The 26578-nt window shown below is 28.7% G+C and overlaps 1 protein-coding gene across 2 annotated transcripts in view; it reads left to right on the forward strand.

Moving 5' to 3' along the window:
• The window catches only part of LOC107442592 (sialin), a 38340-nt gene that overhangs the window by 4424 nt on the left and 7338 nt on the right, over positions 1-26578 (forward strand). Inside the window, exons 1-7 of one of the 2 annotated variants that reach the window (XM_016056191.4) lie at positions 11329-11481; positions 12986-13185; positions 18287-18517; positions 19983-20166; positions 23184-23317; positions 23403-23549; positions 23629-23761. In XM_016056191.4, the coding sequence (XP_015911677.1) occupies positions 11415-11481; positions 12986-13185; positions 18287-18517; positions 19983-20166; positions 23184-23317; positions 23403-23549; positions 23629-23761 (1096 nt within the window). In that variant the 5' untranslated portion in view covers positions 11329-11414. Of the gene's footprint in view, positions 1-11328; positions 11482-12985; positions 13186-18286; positions 18518-19982; positions 20167-23183; positions 23318-23402; positions 23550-23628; positions 23762-26578 lie in introns of those variants that run through there. The other variant, XM_016056192.3, reaches the window with a different exon arrangement.

The raw sequence follows: 26578 nt of genomic DNA on the forward strand, positions 1-26578 counted from the left end.
TATATACTAATACGTGATAACAAAAACAAACTATCGTATTCTGCCTTTAAAAAAATAATAATAAAATATATAAATAAATAAATAAAAACATCACCGACTAAAATAGTCAATATGCATGGATGATGATTGGACTAAAGCTAGTTCTAAAATAAGCTCATTATCTTTTTACCAACTTCTTCAAATCTATTTTTGTCAGTGCGTTTTATGTTATCATTCCAACTAAAAAAAACCTTTTTTGTCTCATTCATTTACAAAAAAAATTATTATTCGATTGTGCCTTACATTAATCATTCTCATTTTGTTTATATGCATAGATACTGACTTAAGTCTTAGATGAATAATGCTGAAACTGATATATTTGAATTGCATGGTTTCTACTCATATTGTAATCGTCGTTTTAAAAATGCAAAAAACTTTCCCTTAGGCTTTCGAAATACTATTAAGTTAATTGACTAAGTTGATGAAGATTATTTAATAGAATTTTTAGTATTTTTTGCACTCTGCTTGCTTTGCTAACAAAAAACAACTGAAGAAAAAAATTTAATTTAATTAAGTATATGAAGCCTAAGTTCGCTGATATTTTAGTAATTTCAGACAATATTTTTATTGCATTAAAAATGGCTCTTTTTCAAAAAAAAAAAAAGGAAAGGAATTAACAGTTTAATTCAACTTACTAAATTTCAGCATCAAATTTAAATTGAAGCAGATTAAAAATTCTTTTTTAAAAAAACTATTACTTTTACTTATAAATATTCTTTTTCATGAGATAAAACATAAACCTTAAAATTGTTTGCATATTAAAAAAGCTTTTTTTGTAAATTAACTAGAATTTCAGAAACGGGAGACAAATTTTAAATGTCAATAATTTTTTTTTTTAAAAAAGAGGCTGATATTTGCATTAGATGCATTATAATTAAAAGAAAAAGCTACTTAATAAAGAAAAATTAATAAAAAAGAAATTAATAAAAAAATTTAAGAAAAAATAACGTATTAAATATTCACTTTTACTTTTTAAATTTATTTTTAATGAAATTAAACGAACTCTAAATCTCATTAATATTCATTTAAAATATTTTTTATCGCTTTGGCCATCAACCCCACTGGTTGCTTTCATATTTTATTGAGGGTTTTTTTTCTGTAATTCAAAATTGACGATCATTTTGTTTATAAAATATATAAATATAATTTTTAAAAAACATTTTGTTAATATGCTCCTTTATCAAAAGAAGCAATATCTCGACGAATCAGAGACCTAGCTGAAAATTTGTTTAGTTCCTTGCATAAAATTCACTAAATTTCTACTTCAAATGACTGAATCAAATGATGTTTCTAAAGAATTTATTTCTTTGCAAATCATTACCCACTGACACAAAAGTTCTAGAGTTATTTAAATTATTAGATTAATTTTTCGGGGAAAACAGTTGATGCGTGACCAGATGTGGTAAGATGTTTGGTACAATTGCAAAAATAAAAGAAAAATTCATAGGGTGCCTCTGCGTACTGATACTCTCTTGCGAAGAAAAAATTACCACATTTTCTGTAAACTATTAACTTGCTTATTCGAAGCTCCTTCCTCTAAGAAAATTTTAGAAAAAGCCTCAATTTAAGTGCCTTACACTTGAAAGCTAAGTTATAATTTTAAACTATATATCCCATTCTGCTGTGAAAATCACCTGGGACTTAGAACAGACAAATAACTAAAACTTTAAGAAATATTAAATCTTTTTAAAAAATCGCAAATTTGGTGACATCATAGTACCTAGATGTATATTATTAAAATCAATGCCTTTTTCAGTTTTTTTTTTTTTTTTTTTTTTTTTTTTCAGATTTTTATTAGCCCAGATAGTGCAGCATGGGATTAATTTCAAATATTAAAACTAAGTGAACAAACATACTTTTTTTTTTTACACATAACTATAGTTTTTCTCCATTTTGACATTTTGCGCCACTTAATAATAAACAACTGTTGCGCCGCTAATAATAAACAACGCCAGAATAAACAACTGTTGCAAACTTGCAGTTACAAAAAAGAATATTTGCAAAAAAGCATCGTTTCATGCGACTACAGAACCTTCTAAAAACAGCTTGAATTTAATACCACAACCAGAGACATAACCTAAGAATAGAATATTATCACAAACTCTTATTTGAGGAATCACGTGCTGGAGGAATCGGATATTAGGTGCCTTTTCTTCACTAAAGCTCCTCTTAGATCTCTTTCTTAAACTAAACAAGGGAGTCGTAATCTTCATAAATGACAACGAGTTTTCTTTGAGCGAGTAGTAGTTGTGGCAATGCCTGGCTAAAGAAATTGCAAACTTATCAGATCTTTTTTCAAAGTTAATGATTTATGTATCTTAAACTTCAAAGAAAAGAAGTTATAATTTTTGATACTGATTAAAATTGGGTGGGGGAAAATAGAAACTGAACTAAATGTCAATCGAAAACGGAAGCCTGGATTATTTTCCGTTGACAAAAGATTTGGATTTATTAAAAGATATTTATTCCTTATGGATATTTTAAACAACTTTTAATTTCATCTCTAGTACTCGAGTTTCAGGTTTTTCTTTTTTTTTTTTTTCAAAAGTATTATGCGAAAATATAAACATCCCAAATTTAATTTTGATTTCTTTTTTCATATCAATAGTCAGACTCATGTGTGTAAGACCCATATGTGTTAGACCCATAATTCTTTTTATGTTTGAAATGAAAATTTAGTACAAAAAAAATAAAATAGGGGAGTTAAATTCAACAAACTTAAATGGTAAAATTACCTTGCAACATTAGCGTTATTTTGTTGTTCTATTTAATAAATGCATATTTGCGAGAAAAAATTTAGAGCTCCACTTTAAATTTGGAATTTCAAAGATAATCTGTGATAGAAAGACTTTAAAACTTCTGGTATAGAGAGAGATATAAAGCTTAAGTTATTTAATATTTTATCAACAGTAGACAAAATTTAAATCAGCATGAAAAAATAATGAATACATGTTTAAAATAATGAATAAAAGTTGCATTTTAGCTTACTAGATGTCAGAACCATATTTAAATTAAATAATGAATCAGATTAAAATTTAGCTTCAATAAAAAGTGCGAATCAAGTATTCTCTTTCATTTTCAAATAATCTTATTTAATGAGATAAAATATCAAACTCTAGAGTTTTTTTGCATGATTTCTTATTTTACAAGTATAATATAATAGTTAATTACAATGGCCATAATAATTTATGTAAATAAGAGACGATATTTTTATTACTATTAGAAAAAATTATTCTTGAAGGGAAATAATTACAATTTAGCTTATTAAATATCAGCATCATATTTAAAATTGAAATGAACCAGATTAAAAATTTGTTTTAATAAAAAAAATATTACAAATTAACTTTTATTTTCAAATATTCTAAATTACGTTTTCTAAATTACGAAAAAATGTAACTGACCACGCGTTTGCGAATGTAAAGTGACTTCACTTCACTTTTGAAATATAATAAATTGTTTAACTATATCTTTAATCTAGTTTTTAGAATTTTTCAAAACTGTGCACTTTAAAGAATAACGTAAAAAGAACAACACTATAACCATAAATTTCAATTTTATCAATAATGAAGTATATAAAGTTAAAGTCAACTGACATTTTAGTAATAGAAGATAAAAAATAAAAAATAAAAAGAATTCAACATAAAAACACAACATTAAAGAAAAAAAATTATTAATAACTGTATTTCAACTTACTAGATGGCAGCATCACAGCAAATGAGAGACGAAACATGTAATTCTAAAGCTATTCGCATTTTTGCTTATTTTAAAATATTTTTTAATCAAATAAATAAAGCTTGATTAAAAGACATTTTAACAATGATAGACAAAATTTTTATCAGCACTACAAAACACATATTTTTGAAAAAAGAATTAATAGTTGCATTTTAAATTACTAAATGTCAGCATCAGTTATAAAATAAAAATAGAAGCTATTTATAAGATGGCGTAGTTTCCAAGATAACTAAGCACATTTTGTGAAAGAATTGAATCATATTAGGTTATAACGAACAAATCAAAAAGACAGGAAAATAAATCGATATTTCTAAAAAAACTTTCAATATCACGGTCGAAGAAAATTACATAGTATCGTTTCTCCAACGAAAAAAAAAAAAGCTAGTTTTTACATGAAATCAGCATAAATGCAAAAATCGAATGAAGGAGTTTTTTTCATGCTATATAAATAAAATAATACTTAGAGGTAAAATAAATAGAGCATTTCTGAAAATTTAAAACAAAATTATTACTTGTTCAAGAACTTTCTTTATAAAATAAAATTATAATAAAGGAATTAAATTGTAACTAATTTAAAGATTTGTAAAGTGAATAAATCTGCACTTAAACATTTTTCAATAAATAGAATTTCGAGTGAGCGTGCTAAAATATATATCTTTTAAAATACTGGTAAAAAATAATTACCTAAATATTAATTTTAAAATTTGGATTTATTAAATGTCTTAATATATTCTTTTTAAAAATTCAATGTTTAAAATGCTGCTTTTACAAAATGTACAATTAATAAAGTAATCTAACAACAACAATTAGTATAGAAAGTATTGAAATATTTTGCAGTAAGATTTTCATCTCTCGAGAACGTCTTAATTCAGCGCATGCGCAATTTAACTTACTCCGGAGGTTTTTCTTGTCTTCCTCTTCATGTAACGCAAAGGAAAATTAGATTCATGAAGAAAAAAAGTCCTCCGTGAAGACTAGTTTTTTTCAATGCTTGATCCAGGAGTTCCTTTGTCTTTTGAGTTAAGTTCAAAATTGCAAGGAGACGGGGTTGAACATTGACTGTCGTAAACTCAGAATTAAGTCGGCTGTTCAACGTCGGTTATAAAATAAAATACGAATAATTTATTGCAAATTTATGAAGGAAATTTATTCCGTTGAGTTTATAATGTATTTTTAGAACTACCAAAAAATATATTAACAAAAAAAATTTTTAGTAAATATTAAAAAAAAAAGCTTTTTAACAAAATATCTACTATGTTCAGATTTACTATTGCACTGAAAACACTAAAATTTAAATATTACATACCTCATTGAATGCACTTTTCTCAAGGCCAAAGCATTAGTTAATAAAACTCGTCTACGATTATGTAGTGCATAGGGAATATTCCTAAAAATTTACATTCCATTTAGGCTTTACTTTACACATCGTAGGATTAAACAAAATATATAATATATCTGTAAGATAAAAAATATGAATATAAAAATAAAAATAAAAAAATTAAAAATAACATATTCCGTATTAAACACTGTTTTCCAAAGTAAAAATAACTTTATAGAGGTAAATTTAATCACTTTCCCTACAAAGTTTCTGCAAAGATGTAATAATAAACAATCAATATTTGTTATACACACAAATTTTGGTTACAAATATGCATTTCTTTTTGTTTATTCTATATGTTCAGTTATATTGTTTTTCAATATGTTATATGTTCAATTATTTTGTCTATTCTATATGTTCTAATAATATATCTTTCTTATATCTTTAATTTCAATATCTTTTGCATAAAATCTGTTTAACAAACTAAAAATAACTGTAATGGTATACTTATTTGCCTCTTTTTACCTTGCAAATTTTCTAAACAGATCTGAAAATAAATAAACGATATTCGTCTTACGCAAAAAAAATTGTTATGAATATGTTTATACTTATATTAACTCTTAAGAATATATTTTTATTTGTAGTTAATGCTTAATTTAAGTATCATATTAGGAAATTTCTTCAGTTAAAACTATTGAACAAACTGAAACTAACTATAACGTAGTACTTTTTTTCCCATCAAAATTTCTACAAAGATGTAATCCACGCATTTTCTGTTGACAACACACGTGAACCGTAATCACGTTATGAAATTTTTCCTTCACAGAGTTCAATAATTCGTTCAAATTCCGTCTACGATAGATAGTATTGTCTCTTCCTTGATGTATCAGGTTGAGCAATATAAACTAGCACTGATTAGCACATAGCTCGGTTCGAATTTAACATCTGCTCTTTCTATGCTTTAAAGTAAATTCTAAATGGCCAAAAAATCTTAAAATAGTTGATTTTAGAAAAATTTGTTTCAATTTTTTTAAAAAAACAAGCCCACAAAACTACTTCTCTTTCGATAGTTGAATACACTAATTACTGAGATGCTTAAAATATGTCAAATATATATCTATGCATGCCAGAATAACTTTAATCAATTAAACGTGCTCATAAGATATTAACTTCTTTATTTAGCTCTCCAATTTTTATTTTTTTTATTTGTTTCATTAAATATGCTTCTTAAAAATAAATATGCAGTCTAACAATTTTTATATTGATACACAGAATTTTAAAAAAATTACAATTGCTAGCCTTTTATTTTCAAGTTAAAGAAAAACTTTAAAAAGAAATATCTGCAGTTTTAATCTAAACAATGTAGAAATTAAAAATTAAGAGGACAGTGGGATTTTGAAATCTCATAATTGAGCTACTTATATTATTGTCGATCTTGCATTGAGTAAACAAGTATGAAAAAAACTAACAGTACCATGTTTCTAACTCCATGGGAACAAAAAAAAACTCGGTAATTTTTTTCAGAAATGCTTTGATAGTGATTTTAGTAAAATCAACAATAATACAAAGTCTTATAATATGAGATAAAATTTGGTAGTTTCATCTGGATATCTTACAGCATGGCATAAAAACCATTGGTTAAATTTACTTTTCAGTTTTGTAATTTTTTACTAAATGTTGGTTATGAGAACGATTATTTTAAAAACCAGAATTTCTGGTAAACTGTTACCATAGCAAACGGTAAAATTACTAAATGAATGGTTTAAATGCCGCATATTTTGTTTTCATTACCAGAATTATAGTTTCTTTTACCTGAAATGTCTAATGTAATTTTGACCGAATTTTTTAATCCGTGTAGAAATATTTTTGTGTAAACTGGAAGCATTTAAAGATCTTTCAATGCAAAGTTTGAAAAATTAATGAAAATTTAACGAGATATTAATTATTGCAATTATTTGATTACACGTAATTAATGTCTCTTGCATAAATAATTAAAATAATTATAAAATAATTTTAATTTTAAATAATTTTAGTTTTAAATAATTTTAATTTTAAATAATTTTAGTTTTAAATAATTTTAATTTTAAATTTTTTTGCCACACATAAAGACTTAGGACAAATGTTTCCCGAAAAGATTTCAACAATTATAATTTAGTATGTTTCCCATTATAGATTTCAATACTAAAAAAATTCACATGAAATTTCTGAAGCATAAAAATATTAAAAGGGAAATTTGATAGTGAAGAATTCAATAATAGAATTGAATTCTAATAACACTCTTCAAAATATTTTTCGCTTCAAAAATAAGTAAAAAAATGCATTCACTTTTACTGGTCGAGTTTAATAATGAAGAGTTTAAAGCTATCTGAAAGATTAGTAAAATCATTTTCTTATTTAACTCTTTAAAACCCTTTTCACATAAAAAAGGGAGTCAATAACTTGAAGATTAACAATATAAGTTATTGTTTTATTTCTTTCGCATAAACGTAAAGCCAACCTAATCTTTCATAGATAAGAAACAAAGTATAATTATTTATCAAACTCAACAACTTGCATAATAAGCATTATATCTGTAAAACCGTCAACAATTACATTTGACTAATCTTCCCTTTCCAACTGAACTTTTCGTATGTAGATTTAATGACTAATCAGATGAATACAGATATCTATTTTTAAAATTCTGATTCATTTGGCATTAAAATGTAAGTTTTAATGATTGCTTAAATGTAGAATTCAGTGACATAAGATCGAAGCAATAACTCTATCTCATATTCCAAAAATATTTTTAATATGAGTACAGTATTCCAAATTTAGTGACACGAGATCCAGGTGTAATTAAAATATAATTTTCCGTACTACAATTTTTTTTTCAAAAATGTATTTATAATTGAAAACGATTTTATGTAAGCAATACCTCTATCTCATATTCCAAAAATAATTTTAATATGACTACAGTATGCAAAATAAAAAAACAAAATACCTGAGTAGTTTTTTTTTTTTAAATTTCATAATCTGATTTTCACATGCAATATTACTGGTATTTTATATCGCATGTAGTGGTACTTTATACCGCATGTAGTATTTTATGCCTGCAATATTACTGGTATTATAGTATTATCGTATTTTCTCCCCACTGCGCAGTTTTTGTTTGTTACGTAGGACTACTAAATTTATTCGTGCATATGCCTTTCTTCTTCTGGGAGGTGTTGATTAAACTCTGCTCTGTAGAAGAAAACCCATCCCGGTCAAGGAAAAATATTTTAAGTTTTGGATGGACATCTTATTATTATCACTTTTAACTGATAACTTTCAGAGCTCAATTTATTGTAGCAAATTGAGTACACTCCTTTTGAAATAATTGGCAGAATATTTGCATTTATGCCCATTTCAGTTCAAAATTTTATTTTTAAGAGATCAAAAAGAGATAAAAAGTGCAATATATTGATCATAATATAAATAGGTTTAGCATATTCTGGTAAGGAAAAAAATATATAATTTAGCAAATAATTACATTAATAAAAACTTGTTCTACTACGATTTGCCTTTAAGATAGATTCATACTGACAATTTATAATTAAATCTATGAATTAATTATCAAACAATTAACAATTGCACACCAATGATATTTAAAAATAATATTTTATTTAGCCTGCAATATCCGAGTATAACAATTTTTAAATGATTAAAATTTAATTTAGTAAGACCTGCAACCTTTTTCTAATGTTGATACTACAAAAATTTAAAAAATTAAAAAAAACTGTAGAGAAATTTTGTTTGAAATTTTGAAAATTGAGTTGCAAAGTGTTCACAGTTAGGTAGAAATCAACAAATTCGTATCGAGCACAAATTCAGTATTTCATTATTTCCAGAAACTCCTTAAAGTTAATATTTTTAGAAACCAATTTTTATTTCATGAAGAGCATAAAAATGCTTTTTCAATAGTAAAACATGCTTTTCAGAAAAATTTTAAAAATTTATGTAACGTTTAATAAAGTAATATGTAATTTTGAAACGTTAGAAAAATTTGAAACTTTTTAAAAAGTTCTATTGCTTCTAAATCACTGAAACAATATCAATACATAACATGAAAAAAATAATAATTCTGCACTTAAGAACTCAACCGAACGCATGTGCCGCAACCAAATGCATTTTTTGTTGACAAATAGCAACAGATGTTGTATTTCCGTCACCGTCAACACATCTCATGACTGAAATTAAACTATCTGTCTTGTTTACAGTTGAGATAAGAAAAGAAAAACTCTGAACACAACAACGTCGCGGGCTATTAAATTAACTAGCATTTATTTAGATAATTTAATTTTAGGACTTATACAAATTATTTTTAAATTTGGGATGTATATTTGAAATTATCCCATCAAAAAAGCTACTCTTTAAAATGTTAAAAAGAGTGTTTCGGTTGAAAAATACCGAAGGTTAACTCATTGATATACGTATAAACAGAGTAAGAAAGAAATCTAAAAACTCACAAATTATACAAAATTATGTTTTTTTTTTTTTTTTTTTTTTTTTTAAATTTGAGTTTTTGAAAGACTTATGTACTTCTCTAGACTGATCATTACAATTTCCAAACTTCTATCGCCTATTTCAGAACATCAATATTCAACTATTTATTTATCAACTACTTATTTATCAACATTCTGCTATTTATGTTCATCTGATTCCAGGAAATATCATCTTGTGAAATTTTATTTTGTTATGCTATGTTAAGCTATGGTATTTATATTGTGTTATGTTAGCGAAGACTCGTTACGTTATGTTCCGTTACGTTATGTTTACTACTAAAACAGAGAAACGCAAAGAAATAAGGTTCCATCTAAGGTTTACAGTAACGAAAATAGTAAACTTTTATCACTTTACAGCAAAAAAAGCCTTTGTTGAGAAAAAATATTTTGTTTTTCAAACACAAATCTCGTCATAAGTCAAAAAATATCATTAGTAATTTAATAAACGTATTTTATTTATAGCATAAAATGATAATTCTCTTTAATATTTAGAAATGTTCTTAAAAGCTAATAATGCAGCACACACTACGTATTTTTTTGTTCTTTATAAAAATTACAACAAGTTTTCAATGTAATTTATATACTACTTCAAATTTTACACAACTCGTGAAATAATAAAGTAGAAAATAAAAGTTCTTACAGGGACATAGTTCGTAGCAGAAACGTGAAGATAACCAGCCCTCCTTTTTTTACCTTTTTTTTTCAATCCAATTCAGGAGGGGGAGGATAATAGGGACTGAAAATAATATTTAAAGAAAAAATATTTTATAACATAGGTTTGAAATAATCCTCATATAACTTTCAAATTTAAAATGGTAGCTAAATCAAGAATTTGTCCATTACAAATAATCATTGATTTGTCTTTTTTTAAAACTTTGCCATTCGTATTGACTTATGATAGATTCACAATTACTACTTCAGCTAGTTTTCTTTTTTTTTTTTTTTTTTTTTTTCTTTTTTTTTGCTCAGGGGATGAAGCGCTCACTTTCCAATGAGGTGAACGGGGTTCGAATCACGGCTATGGCTGGTCGTTACGAATTACACACCCGGCTCACACCAACCTCAGTGCCGTCGTAAAATATCCTCAATGGCAGACGGATCATGCGTTAGAGTCCCCTTGCCACCTGGCTAACCGTGAGAAGTTTTCATGGTTTTCATCTCCATGTAACGAAAATACGGGTTAGTTCAATCAAAAAGTTCTCCACGTAGGCAAATTTCTCCCAAAACTTGATCCAAGAGTTCTCGCGTCTTCTAGATTGGGTTCAAAATTACAAGGCAACGGACTTGAACATTGGTAGACGTAAGCTCAAAATTGGGTCGACTGTTCAACGACGGTTATAAAAATGACATTAAAGATTATCAGTTAGGAAAAGTGCGTTCTTAAATTTATTTATAGTAATATTCAGGTGAATTTTTAAAAAATCATTTTATAATATCTGATGTAAAACTATATATCGATTAATAAACCAATGGTAATAATTGCCTTAATAAACTAACTACAAATCTAAGTAAGGACGCACCTCTGCGATTACGCAAGTAACAATTTTTGACCTCCGTTTAAAAGACTATCGACCGTTAAAAAGACTATCTCCGTTTATAGACTATGTACGATGTACACAAAAAAAAAATGTTTTTTTTTATCATTCCCGTGCTTTGCAATGACGTTCATCCCCCCCTTCCATTTCTAGAATGAATAACTTTCAATGAAATGTTGATAAGATGGAATAAAAAATCATTTTCTATTTCGAAGCCGGAATAGCATCTTCACTGAAAAAAATACTTTCATCCGTTATAAGGAAATAATGAGGAGTGAGTGTTGTGAATTATGGCGTTTTCTCTGTTTCGGAATTTTTGGGGAGCCTCAGTCGGGTAAGACTTTGAACAAATAAATAAATGGAAAAGATTAGTCTTACTTTCTTATTTGAAATAGTCATCCTCTTTTAGGAAAGATAATAAAAATTGGATCCTAGTAGAACAAGTACTTAATTAATGAATTTATTTAGATAATCTTACGCATTTTCTGTTAATTTGAAAATAGTTTTAAAATTTATTTATTTTTTTGTTTATTTATTTTTTTTATTTATTTATTTTCTTATTCATTTATTTATACAGCACACATTCATGATATAATAACAAGTATTGTGTACAGAACTATTTTAATGGCTATTTTAAGGAATAACTACGCAACATTTTCAAGCAGAAAAAAATATTTAAGTATTCCATAGTTACTTCGAATATATTTCATAACGATAGATTAGATAGATTTAGAGCAACGATAGATTTAGAACATCGAACGATTTCATGTTTAGCTTTACATCATTTTTACTCCATTACAACTCTGTTATTGACTTTGTATTAATCCGAATTATCTATTATTATTTATTTGCTTATTTCATTTATTTATTTTATTTATTTATTTATTTTATTTATTTATTTTATTTATTTATTTTATTTATTTATTTTTATTTATTTATTTTTATTTATTTATTTTTATTTATTTATTTTTATTTAATTATTTTTATTTATTTTTATTTATTTTTTCTTATAAATGAATAAGATAATTATTATAATACGATTAATTTAATAATTATTATAATTATAATAAGATAATTGTTTTAATTTGCTTATTTATTTATTTATTTATCGTGAATCTACTCAACATACATTATAATGTTGCGTAAATTTCCAATAAATAAATCCTCACACAAAAAAATCACTGTAAAAAAATTATTACATATTCAATATGCTCGATGATATTAAGTATTCTGTTAGATAAATATTTTAATAATTATTTTTAGAACTATCTAAGTAGCATTTCCCCCTACTGATATAGAATACTGATAAGCTGCAAGATATGCTGCTATAAAATTTACAGCGTAAAGTGATTAAAACGTGCAATCTTTCATAAAAACATTAAAAATTATGGCTATATTTCATTTATAAGATTGAATAAATTATTTCAATTAATGATATTGTACTTACTTGGAAATAAATCCAAAGCAAATATAGTTAAACGTGAGAATACCACTTCTTATGTTTATGCTATTTCTTTGTATATTTATTATTTTAGTGAAATATTTCATATAATGTCATCGAGATTTTTTTAAACACTTCACGTTGCGTTACCTTTAAATTAGAATTTCGCTGCTTTTTTGAATATAATGAAAAATTACAGAAATTTCTCTAAAACAAAGATAACTTCAAAAGGATTTGTCCTTCTTTTCGCATTCTTAAGTTCAGCATATTTCTGATGCGCGAAATTTTTTTTTCAGTAATACAAAACATATTTTATTATTTAAATAATCTAGTAATAAAAAAGGATTTATCGAAAATAAAAGATATTATAATAATGTAATATTTTTAAACATTTTAGGTTACTTTCCTGCACGTTTTGTGCTTTCATTTCTACTTTTCTGGGCGATGGTTTTAGAGTATGCCCACAGGGTATGTTTAAGTGTGACCATTGTTGCAATGGTCAACCAATCTGCATTTGACCTTCCCAACAGCACGTTGGACACAGATGATACGTGTGGATTACCTGATAACGTTAATGCTACATCACCAGAAGAACAGGTATTATCCCATATCATGAATTCCTTCTAGACTAGAAATTCAGTACTTGTAAAATATAAAGTAAACTGGTCTTTATTTTGATTGATTAATTTTTAAACTTATGACAATTTGCATTGACATTAGAATTTAGCTTAAGCCTATGTATAAACCGTTTTGTTTGTTAACATTATTAAGCAAGTGTAATTTTATCCAAAGTACAACATGTCTTTTATAAAATACAATACTAAAAGAAGACAAAAAAAAATTTTAATTCTAAACAGATAAAACTTCTTTAATAAAAACGCGCTTAAGAGCAGCAGTAATTTCAAATAAAGAGCAAATGTAGCAATAAAGGAAACGAAGGAAATAAAAACAAAAATATGACCACCGAAGTCGACGTCTTCAGGGGATACCGGCCCAGGTAGCTATTAAACAAAACCTTTTCTATTGAGGGAGAGGCAAATGCCTAAAGTAACTCCCTCAGTACCCCGAAGGATTTGTATCGAAGTCCTGGAAAAACATGAAATACATAGAACCAATTTAGAAAAGAAACTCAAACAAAATCATCAGAAAATAAAAACTCACTTTAACCCGATCAAACAGCGATTTCATAAGCAAACCGAATGAAAAGGAAACACCAAAACTAAAGAAAACAACGCCCTCTATTACAATGTGCAGATTGAAAAAAAGAAGTCAAATACAATACAATAAGAAATACAATACAATAAAATACAATAAGAGTTTTAAATAATAGATCTCTGAAGGATTACAATTATTAAAAAAAATTAATTGCCAACGTAAACATGCGTAAAACATGCGTAAGCAAATATGACTTAACTTTTTTTGTCAAATACTTTAAGAAAAAATAATATGTTAAACGATAATAACTGAAACAATAACTACATGAGCTCCAAAAAAATATTATTTACAAATCTTCGTAGCTGATAAAAAAATTCTATTGATAGATAAAATTTTACACAGTTTAAATATTTAATAAACTAGATAAAAGAATTAAGAAAAACTGATAAAATGTAGACAATTTTTTCCTTAATTATAATTGATATTTAAGAAGAGAACATAAGAAACAAAATTATTAAAAACAGTGCGTAGTTTTAACTTTTTATTTAACGGAAAACAAATTCAACGAAAACCGCCATTTTAAAATTTAAAACAAAATATGAGCCAACATTAAAACATACATAAGATGTGATTGCAATTTTTGTTTAAATACTTACGAAAAAGTATTATACTAATAATTAACTAAAAATGTAATTATTAAAGCCCTTTAAAAATATTCTTTGTAAATTGGTTTCGCTTATTAAAAGTTCTATTGATAGTTAAAATTTCAATTAGTTTAAGTAATTAATAAATTAACTAAATGAATTAACGAATACCACAAATTTACATTTATACACTTTTTTTCCTTAATTTTAATTAATATTTGAGAAGTGAACATCAGAAACAAAATCTTTAAAAACAATGCGTAGCTTAAATTCCTTAATAAACAAAAAAAATTTAGTGAAAACCGCCATTTTAAAATACATCCACTTAGAAAATTTCCTAAACTTTTAACTTTTTGAAGTGATTTTCAAACAAACTAAGCATTTCAAAACAGTTTTAAAAGACTTACGTAGTTTTCCAAGGTTACTTTGAGTATCAGTTGTCCGATATTATCTAAATGTAGTAAATATAGCCGAGTTAAATATATTAAACTATCACTGATTATAACTGAATTTAAATATCAATTCTTAACGATTCACTTATCTTCATCAAAAATAGAATTCGCGATCGCAACGAACTATAGGGGGCGTTGTTGTATGAGACTAATACCTGCGATTTCTATATGAAGTCATTCATTTACTCTAGAGACGTCTTTAATGTAGCATTGCAACGTTCCTTCTTTATCGTGGCTAATTAAATTTAAAAAAGAAAAATGTTTAATATCCTTTCTTATGCAAACGAAAACAAAATGGTATCTCTTTTTTTTAGAGAAGGAACATCCAAAACACATCGGAAAAATATTTGCACATAAATAGAAAAAAATATGTATATTCTTATAAGAGTTAAAACCTAATGCCCGAGAAATAGTTTTACTAAATTTAATGATGTAACATGAAAGGTCTATTTAAACTTTACATTCCATAGTTTTAAGAATCATATTACTTCAAAAATTAAAATGAACAAAAAGTATACATAAGCCTCATAATTTTATGAAATTTAATTTAGTAAAAAAAGTTTTTTGACAACAATTTTTATCAAAAAGTTTCAAGTTTCAATAAAAATCATTATTTAGAAACTAAAAAACGTAAAATAAAGAATGCTTACGATACAAAACAAGAAAGAAAAAACCAATTCTAAAAATTCCTTACATTAAAATAAACAACTTTCATGTTTTTTTCTTTTTTGATTCATAATCGGACGCAGAAAACCATTCTATAGAAAACTACTTAAAATAAGAATTTTTATTTTATAAAAATTGACACTTACCTGCTTTATAAGTCAGAAGAATTCCAAAATGATTTGTTCTTCGATTTTTGTTACCATTTTTTAGTGCTACGAAAATGCGTCTTTGGGATTTGCCAAAAATAGAACAAGATGCAATTTTATTTTTTCAGGAGCGAAATATTCTGCCCATTGTCCACCGAAATCCGATAAACTACTTAGATTTTAAATAAAGTGTTTCATTTTATGATTTGACACAAAAATTTTAGGTGTAGATAGGCGGCACTTAAAAACCGCCAAATCTGTAGCTGCTGTGGCGTTAATACATAAGTACCGAATTTTTATTCATACTTTTCTGAATCATATTACTTGAAACATTAGAATATGCAAGAAGTATACATAAACACATAATGTTATACCATTTATGTTTTCAAAAAAAGTATTTTGACAACTATTTTTATCCAAAAATTATAAACTATAAAATGGAAAATAAAGAATTCTTTGGATAAAAAACGATTTTAAGAATTCTTTACATTGAAATAAAAATTTTCATACTGTTTCCTTTCTTATTATTCTTATAGTTCTTTATCAGACGTAAAAAACCATTCTGTAGAGAACTATCATCAAATAAGAGAAAAAAAATTTACAAGCTAATTTTTTATTATAAAACTCATAACACTTACCTTCTTTATAAATCCGCAGAGTTCCAAATGAAATATTCTTCGTTTGAAAGTTTTATTTTCAAATAATATGTACATAGATTATCCCTTTATTACTTTTAGATAACGTACCACACATCAAAATTTTATAATTGTAAGATCTCGATATGAATTTGAATATGTAGCTTTAAAACAGAACAGCTGAATTCTAGTTGAAATTATCTATTCTTTCAAAACTAAAAAATACTTACCAAGAAAACGACAAAAAATTTATTAATCATCAGCACAAATGACACTATTTCAAGTAATTTGGTTGATTCTTTAACGTTTTCCGAATTATATAGATACAGAAATATATACTGTTCTATAACAAAGAAGAATATTCTATAACTATTGCAGTTCTTGAAGTTCTAAATTCACATTTATTTATTGGAATGACGAAAGCAATGTTGACTTCATTTTAATTTGTAATGAATTGAAGACAGAAAAAATTATTTTACCATAATATACACATCTGTAACAGCAAGTGATCATCAAATTGCAAGTTATGTTGTTGGTAATAGAAAGGTAAAAATTATGGAGAAATTGTTCTTCAAATGCTTGGCGTGTTCTGCTTCAATGTTTGGCTTGTTCTTGTTAGTTTTTCAAGTTCTTCAGCTTTTCCTTAGGGAAATTTTAATTTTTATTTGCTGCTAAGAAAATGGCGTCCGTCATGGACAAGGATTTTGATGGAACTAAATGAAAACGTGATAAATTAATGTCTGATATTTACAGGCTCCCGCTAGATGGCGTACTCGAGCGTTGCGATAGCGAATAGCTTAATACTACAATATTTTTGAGGAAGCGATCGTTTTCGTTCATTTTGAAAGAAAAAGAAAACGATATTTGAAAGGAAAACAAAGCAACAAAATATTCACCGCTTTCTTGAACATTGTCTACTTTTTGCTAACAATTTCACTAACAAACTTTTTAGCAAAAATAGAAATAACTTAAATAAATATTTAAAATAAAATCAATTGGGTATAATATGAAAAAAACACAACTACTTCGATTTAGTAGGAACAACATATGACGCAATGCTAAACGAATGGAATTTAGTTGTTGTTTATTTAGTTATTGTTATTAGTAGTTGTTGTTATGTTTTAGTTGTTTTTGTTTATTTAGTTGTATTTAGTTTCAATAACTTTTCTTTATAATGCAATAAAATCTGGCGAGCAGCTATTTAAACGATCGAACACTTCGTTTGTTTATTTGTGGCTTGAAGTTAGGCTCGCAGAAAATGCCGTTCATGGGTTAAATTTAGTAGGAACAACACAACCTGTGACGTAAGCTATATTATACCCAATTATAGGAATAACTAAAATAAAATCAATTCAAAATGATTCAATAATCGTAGGCGAAATCAAATTGAGACATTCGCCTTCTTTTAATTTGGAAAGCAGGAAAAAAAAATTTAAAAAATTTAAAAAATCGTGATCGCCTAAAGGTGATTACACATTTCCCATTGGCAAAATGATTGTTGTCTAGTTTCAGTTAAACTGTAATAGGATCCAGTTTGAACTGTAGGTTAGAATTTCTGATTCTTAATCAAAACAATAAAAACAAAAATATCGTTCAAATTATAAAATTCTCTTTTATTTACAACTCAAGAAGTATTTATGGGACCTCTCTGGTCCCATATCTCAAAAATGAACTCCCCAACTTAATGCATAACTAAATTAAAAGTGCTAAGAGAATTCTAAAAAAAGCGGTTGCCATAGCAACGCATGCAATGACGTCCCAATAAGGTGCGCACGCCACCAAACCCGAAACAACACCCATTTTGTCAATAAGTAAAGTAAAGTAAAAAAAAAAAAAAAAAAAAAAAAAAAAAAAAAAAAAAACGAATTTTAAATCAATTTGAAATCAAGCTATCAAACGATTCAAAAACGATAATTTTAAACAAAAAAAAAGGATTTTCATTTTTGTAGTATTATTAATCGATCCAATTTAAGTATCATATTTTATTTCTTGAATAACAGGGTGACTACATCTGGAGTCCATCTATACAAGGTGTCATTTTGGGAGCTTACTTTTATGGATATGTTTGTACGCAAGCAGTTGGTGGCAGACTCTCTGAAATGGCCGGTGGCAAATGGCCACTTGGACTCTCCATCTTGCTGGCTTCACTACTCACTCTTGTTACTCCAGTTGCCGCTGATATAGGAGTCCTCGCTATTATATTCCTTCGCCTTGTAATGGGACTTGTGCATGTTAGTACAGATATTAATTATTATATTTTGTTTATTTAGAGAGAAAACGTGTTAAGTGACTTTTCTGTTAGTTTTATAAAACCCACTGTAAAATGCAAAGAAACAGCTGGAACTGTTTACAAAACACGCTTTCCTCTAAAAGCCCTCCTATCCGATCACTTGTTGAAGGAAAATATTAATGTATTATACTAACACTTGACCATTACTTATCTATAAATTGGAATATTTTGATTTATTCTGGAAATTTAAGTATTTTATATAATGTTGTTTAACATATTATTTGTTGTTGTTGTTGATTTACGTCGTACTAGAGCTGCACAATGGGCTATTGGTGACGGTCTGGGAGGCATCCCTGAGGATGATCCGAAGACATGCCATCACAATTTTGATCCTCTGCAGAGGGGATGGCACCCCCGCTTCGGTAGCCCGACGACCTGCACGCGAAGTCGACCACTTTACGGTAGCACAGTTTAACGAGAACCCATATCGCACACCCTTGGTCCCTACGCAGACTGATCCAAGTGGGTCACCCACCCGCACACTGACCGCAGCCAGTGATGCTTGACTTCGGTGATCTGATGAGAACCGTGTTTTAACGATCAGTCCACTGTGGGACAACATATTATTTAACTGTTTAAACATTGGTATGAAATATTTCGTTCTTATAAAGTTTATGCAGTTTGTTCCGTAATTCGCACATTCAATGTATATTTATGGATTTGGAGTTCAAAATGAAGTTAAAAAATTATGCACCTTTGGTTCATATATTTATATAAAAGACAAAGTGTTGCCTGATGGCAACACTTTTTTGGAATCCTTATCATAAATATTTTTGGAATTTTTTGGAATCCTTATCATAAATCAAAACCAAAATTAAATCAAAAAAGCGTGCATATGTGCACACAAAAGTACAAATTAATATTTTATCGAGGACAGAACAAAGACGATATCAATACTGGGCAAATCACTGGTGAGGCAAACTGAGCTGAAAACATTAAAACCTGTTTGATTGATCGCAAAAAACAGAGCACTCGTAAAGCGATTCTTCGAAATACTCTTTCAAGTTTCATCAATTAATCAAACTGGTTTTGATGTTTTTCAGCCAACCTTTCTCAACTTTCATACGACATATTTTTATAACGTTTTTATTTCGTATGAGCTTAAATATCAATTTGAATTTTCTGTGCGCACTTTTTTGACCTAACTTTAAACAAAAATTCACAAAATCACATATTAAAGGAGATCATTACTTTTACACCTTGCATAAGCGAATAAAAAACAAAAATATTTTCAAACTCAGACAAATTACTATTTAGAAAAGCAGAATTAAAATGATCAAAACCAGCTTTATTGTTTCTTTTTATTTATTTTCTCGTAATTTCCTTACCCTTTATTTCGGATAATCGGAAATTTACGATTTGCACATTTATTAATTTATAATAAATAGTTTAATTTTTTATTACAGGGTATTTGTTTGCCAACTGCTTTTGCCATGTTCGCTCTGTGGGCACCACTTGAAGAACGAAGCACTCTCATATCACTTTGTGTAATGGGAGATCATGTAGGAACAATACTATCTATGCCGCTTGCTGGATATTTGTGCGAAAATGGCTTTTCGGGAGGATGGCCTTCCGTGTATTACATCCTTGGTAAGTGCATTATCTCAGTTGCTGTTTGTTTTTCCTCCTGCTGAAGTATGAAAGCAAACTGTAATAAGCTTCGTTTTACAGATTTTAAAACGGCTTTGCTTTAACTATGCGCGCCAACTTTTGGCTGAGTAGCGAAACGGCTAACATCATTGTGGCTTCTAGATGCAGGATAAAACGAAAAGCTTTAAGTTCCTATATAAGTGCTAACTTTTTTCAAGAACTTAATTATAGCCAGACCTGGGGCAACACCTCCTAGAAGAAAACCCTTGCATGAATAAATTTAGTAGTTTGATACAACGAACATAAACTGCGCAGTGGGGGAAATACGAAATATGTCAATGAGTTCGGACTACTAAAAGGTTGAATTTCTCGTTTATAGTAACCCGTGCAGAAGCCATTTATTTTCCTGTAGGTGTTTCCTGGAGCCGGGGTAGCTCACCGGATAGAACGTTTGCCTGCCAATTAGGTGTCCCGTGTTCGAATCCCAGTTCTGCTCCCGACCCACACCGATCATAGTTCTTACGTAAAATATCCTCAATGATAGACGGATCATGAGTGTTAGAATTCCTCTGCCGTCGCTCTAACCGTGGAAGTTTTCGTGCTTTTCCTCGTCATGCTACGCAAACGCTGGTTAGTTCCATCAGAAATTCCTCCTTGAAGTATAGTTTATTCCAATGCTTGATCCAGGAGTTCCCTTGTATTCTGGATTGGGTTCAAAATTACAAGGCTACGGAGTTGAACAGTGCTAGTCTAAAACAACGCCTATTATAAAATTATAAAATATAGCCCGACCTGCGATTGCTTGTTTTACATAATTTTTCACTATAATGCAATGAGCTGAAAAAATCGGTAGTTTATTCCTTGTTTTTTGAACTTATGGCAAACTTAGGCTACATTTATAAAACTAACTTAAATGTATCAGATTAAACTAATTTATATGGTTAATTTAGATATTTCAGATCTGTTAAATATTCAATAATACAGCCGAGCACGTTATTAACTAGAACTTAGGACATGAAATATTCGCTCGTTAAATCAGGGTACTGGTTAAACCCGAGTCGATCGAATTATCAAAACTAATACAGATACAACACAAAAATGAAAAAAATGAAAAAAAGGCTACCATTTATTAATTTTTGTTTGTACTAAAGCTGTATGAGCTTTATGCGAGACTTACTTTTGTGCTTTAACTCAGAAATTGCTCGAAGTACTACACACATGATGCAAAGTGCGATAAAAACCAGAACACCCTGAATAACTTTTGATATAATGATCGGATTTTCACGTACTAGGATTTAATCTTAATGGTTCATGAGGATGACCTCAAGTAGGTGGATTACTTATTACAGACAATATTTTAAGTTACGAAATCAGACACAAAGGCATACTTTCTCTGAATAAACACAGCGTATTATCGACGGATTATGATTTCTGACTCCAAAAATATCAGTAATCGAAATCTTAGAGATATGGTTCAGATAGTATGGTTTAGGAGAGCAGTCGAGAGTTTGGGCCCCTTACTATTAATTTTACTTTTTGTGTATTTCTCGAGAATTTTTTAAGCTAATTGAAATATCCTTGCGCACAATTTTGGAATTCATTTATCCGAAGATAAATCTATGCAAAATAATAAGTTTCAATGAATAAATAAAACTATGTTACGATAATAACTTTGATGTTTTGCAAACTTCAGGAAAATTATTTCAGGGAAGTCGTAATAAAAAAAGTATCAGGCTGTTCTTGAAAATTTCCCTATCTTCGAAAGTTCTTAACCCCTCCCTTCAGTTCAAATTGGTCAAAAATCGTTCGTAGATAAAGAATGAAGCATATCAACGTGAGGCTTCTTATGTGAGGACATTTCGTGAGCTGCAGGCTTCATTGAAATTTCCTCACTAAATGCAGAATTTTTCGTTAACACAAACGCAACTCAGAAACTACTCCACCAATTAAAATATTAGTTGAGAAATTTTATTTATTAATAATTTACGGATATAGTAACTGAAAATGCAGCGTGACTGTTTAAAAACACTCAGTTTCTCAGGTTCGGTGTCATTGCTAAAGCGGAACACAAACTTAACCATGAAATATTTTTAAAAAAAGCAGTTACCGATGTGAAAAAGGTTTTATAAGATCATTTTGATATTTCTACACATTCTAAGTCAGATGCTTCTTTGTTAGTTTATTTATTTAAATAATTTTAAAAAGTGTCGTAAAATGTTCTTCGAAATTCCTTAGATGTAAACTATTGATTTTATCGCTAACTTTGAACTTTATTTACATAGGCATACTTGGTATGCACTAAGCTCCTTAGTTGTAAATGCTTAATTTTATTATTGTTATCTCGGTATAATTTGTATATATCTATGTATATTGTATATCTACAATATGTACATTGCTCCATGTTCCCACGACAAATCAATACCTCTGGGGGTACTGATCCAGGAGTTTCCTTGTCTTCTGGATTGGTTCAAAATTACAAGGCTACGGAGTTGAACGTAAGTAGTCGTAAACCCATGAAATTGGGTCGACTGTTCAACGACGGTTATAAAATACAATAAAATGAAATATGTACATTGTTCAGGGGATAGAGCGTTCGCTTTCCAATGAGGTGAAAAGGGGTTCGATCCCGGCGATGGCTGGTCGATACGAATCCCGCATCCGGCTTGCACCGATCACAGTGCTGACGTGAAATATCATCAGTGGTAGACGAATCATGGGTTAGAGTCCCCTTGCCGTCAGGCTTACCGTGGGAGGTTCTCGTGCTCTTCCTCTCCATGTAACGCAAATGCGGGTTAGTTCTATCGAAAAGTCCTTCACGAAAGCAAATTTCACCCAATATTTGATCCAGAAGTTCCCTTGTCTTCTGGATTGGGTTCAAAATTACAAGGATATGGAATTGAACATTAGTACTTGTAAACCCAAAATTTGGGCCGGCTGTTCAACGATGGTTATGAAATAAAATAAAATATGTATATTGTATAATTTTATTATTCTTATCTATAAACTTTTCTCTACAGGTATACTTGGTTGTGTTTGGTTCATATTTTGGACCTGCTTAGCTTATAGCACACCGTCAGATCATCCACGGATATCAAAAAGAGAACTAGAGTACATTGGAAGAGGTAATATTCAGATGAACATTGATCAAAAGGTACTTTTCTGAATAGGTGTAAAAATATATAATAAGGCTGATTTGATCTGCATTTGTTGGATTTTAAATTTGTTTTATGTTTCAGTTACCTATTCCTTGGCAAGACATTATGAGCAGCTTACCAGTTTGGACTTTAACGTTTTGTATATTCACCTCATCTTGGGGCTTCACAACGTTGTTAACAAAGTTACCTACTTATTTGGAAGTAGTCCTGCATATACCTATTCAAAAAGTAACTAAAACAAACAAACTAAATCAAACTTTTATTTATCAGTCTATTTGATATTTCTCAAACAAATTATATTTTGCAGAATGGGCTTGTAAATTCTTTAATATATGTGTGTGCCTGCATTACATTATTCATTACTGGATATGCTTCCGATTATTTAAGAACGAAGAAACATTATTCAGCAACAAAAGTGAGAAAGAGTTTTCAACTATTTGGTAAGTTTTTACTAAATAACCTTAAAATAAGAAGGTTTTATGAATTTTTGTTTATTCGCACCAAATCCTGTTAAAGTGAAGGCACAACCTGATTTCCGTGTCTAATTTAAAAATGATCATGAATATCGAAACAAGTAATTTAAGAAAAGAGGTACTAATTAGCTTTTTTAGAAAGCGCGATACATAATTTTATATAAATTTAAACATAAACATTATTTACAACAAAGAAGCACACTTAGCAGAAAAATCATTTCCCAGAGAATAAAGTATACCGCAGTTTTATGTAAAAAAAATTGCCATAGAAGCATTACAAAAATGGGCAATAGTAAAGAATGTGTCCGCCCTTAGCTGAAATGAGTCGGTGCCATCGACCTTCCATGCTGCTCATTAAGTTAGCAGCTACAGAAATAGAGAGAAGAAAGTAAACACTTAGTAACCCTAGTTCCAACTCGTGTAACAACCTTAGGAAAGGACTCAAAACATCAACTTGTCAAAATATCACATGGGTCGTTTTGGCAACGAACGTGCTGATTAGTTGGCAAAAGAAGGTACTTCCCTCCCAGCCTCTCCAAACACGGTACTCACTTACCCTGAATTATTTTCTATCCACAAATCTAAAGTCAATAAAGCTTGTCTTGTTCCACCGGATCACAATTGGTATCCCCGCAAGCGTCCTGGAGGAGCCCTTGACCTTCAGGGTACACGCGCCGACCAAACAGCTACCTGTAGATTTGTCAGTGGGCATACTAAGAGCCTCACTTTCAGTGGACAAATTAAACTTTTTCCATCTTGTAAAAAGTGAAACTCCAGCTAGGCTAGTCCTCACCATCTACTTGATTGCCTTTATTTCACCATGGAAGAGGTTCTTGAGAGACCTCTCCTTTTCCTCCATTTTTTGAAGACTCACGGCCTCATGGATCTGGTATAGCTCCGCTATCCCATCTGGAATTGGAAACAACAACTTGTCTGCTAAGGTTGTCCTAAATATTTCTACCGGATTATGTTCAGGATATTTAACTGAGATTTTTATTCCCTCCTAACTATGATTCTCAAAAGAGTCCACAGTAAACACAGCTTTATTAGGTCGAGAATAAAATTCTACCAGAGTTTTGATAGTAGTGAATAATGGATCATTCGTATCTCCCACTAGTTAGAATTTCTCAAACGCATGCAGGTCAGTGGGATCTTAGAAAGAGATCCCGACTCAAACCGTGATTCCTGAACCTCTGCAACTAAGTTTTTCGTCAGTAATGAATTGGCTGTATCTATTGCCTTGTTCTCTAAAGATCTGCAGACGCCACAAATCATTCTCTAGTATGAAACTGGATTCGTCTGTTATGATTTCAGAAGACCATTTTTGCCTCTCTAGGAAACTCTTTTTTTCTACATAATCAGGAGTGCAACTTGTCTTGCATGAAGGCTTTCATCGTGCAAACGTCTTCGTGAGTAGCGGAGATTCTTGTTCGTGATACCACAAAATGATCTACCACGAACTTATGCACAACAGTGCTTCCCCTTCTTCCGACCAAAAGAATAAAATGTACAAAATGGTTTCTGACAGATATGTAGGTTGGTTTGGAGCGTATCTTCTAGATCTACCATTCATATCTACCATTTTTTTTAATAACGGACATCGAGAAACATATTGTGTCTAAATTTTTGGAGAACGTTGTTATTTAAAAAGCTAATTAAATTAATAAAATATATCTAAAATATATCTTATAATAAGAGCGAATCTCTTAAAACTGGTTTCATGTTAAAATAAGTGCGTCAAATTTTCTGAAACTGTGCAAATGTTTTCCAAAAATAATCAACGAATGTCTTTAAATGTGAATTTTTTTACCAAAACATGAAACTTCTACAGTCCATGTTAAAGAAGCAATAGAGCGGACACTTCGTGAATTTTTTCAAATTTTTTAAAAAAGGCGAATCTCTTAAAACCGGTTTTATGTTAAAATATGGGGGACAAATTTTCGGAAAATGCTTGCATTTGTCCAAAAGTGCTCATAGAATGTCTTTAAATGCGATTTGCTTTTACCCGAACATGATATGTCCACATGAAAGAAGCTATATAGATGATATATAGCTTCTATAGATATATAGATGTATAGATAGAAGCTATATAGATGAAGCGGACACTTCGTGAAGTTTTTTAAATTTTTCGAAAGGAGCGAATTTCTTAAAACTTGTTTCATATTAAAATATGTGCGTCAAATTTTCGGAAAATGCTTACATTTGTCCAAAAGTGCTCAGATAATGTCTTTAAATGAGATTTTTCTTTTACCAAAGCATGATATTTCCACAGTCCATATTAAATGTTTATATTGTTGCTTAATTGCTCATTCTTTACTTATTCTATTGCTAATGTGGTTCCTTATTCTATTATAACAATTTTTATTTTTTTTATCTCTAAGCTTATTTTCATAATTGTTTTTTTTTCTGAAGCGGGATTTTTATAGTATTCTTATGAGTAACTTTTTTGGTTTGTTCCTCATTAAATTAATTCATTCGAGTAATAAGCATATTTTGTTAAATTGCAAATGCGTAAGAGTATACCTGGATTTTAAAATATCATTTGTTTAATATTATACCTCATTGGTAAGAAAATTAAGTATATTAGATACTTTTTATCAATGTTTTTGCATTGCAAACGAACTAAAAGAAAGTTATTATGTTAATCTTAATTATTTATTTCTTAAGCATTGTAATTGAATTTGTTAACAAGGAACAATTTTTTGTCAACAGGGCACATTTTTTTTTTTTTAAATTTGTTGTTTGAATCTATTGTATATCTGAAGCTGTATCTATTATATGTAA

The sequence above is a fragment of the Parasteatoda tepidariorum genome, chromosome 4 (genome assembly GCF_982258835.1).
Source record: "Parasteatoda tepidariorum strain Cologne lab strain chromosome 4, Ptep-v5.0, whole genome shotgun sequence".
NCBI lineage: Eukaryota > Metazoa > Arthropoda > Arachnida > Araneae > Theridiidae > Parasteatoda > Parasteatoda tepidariorum.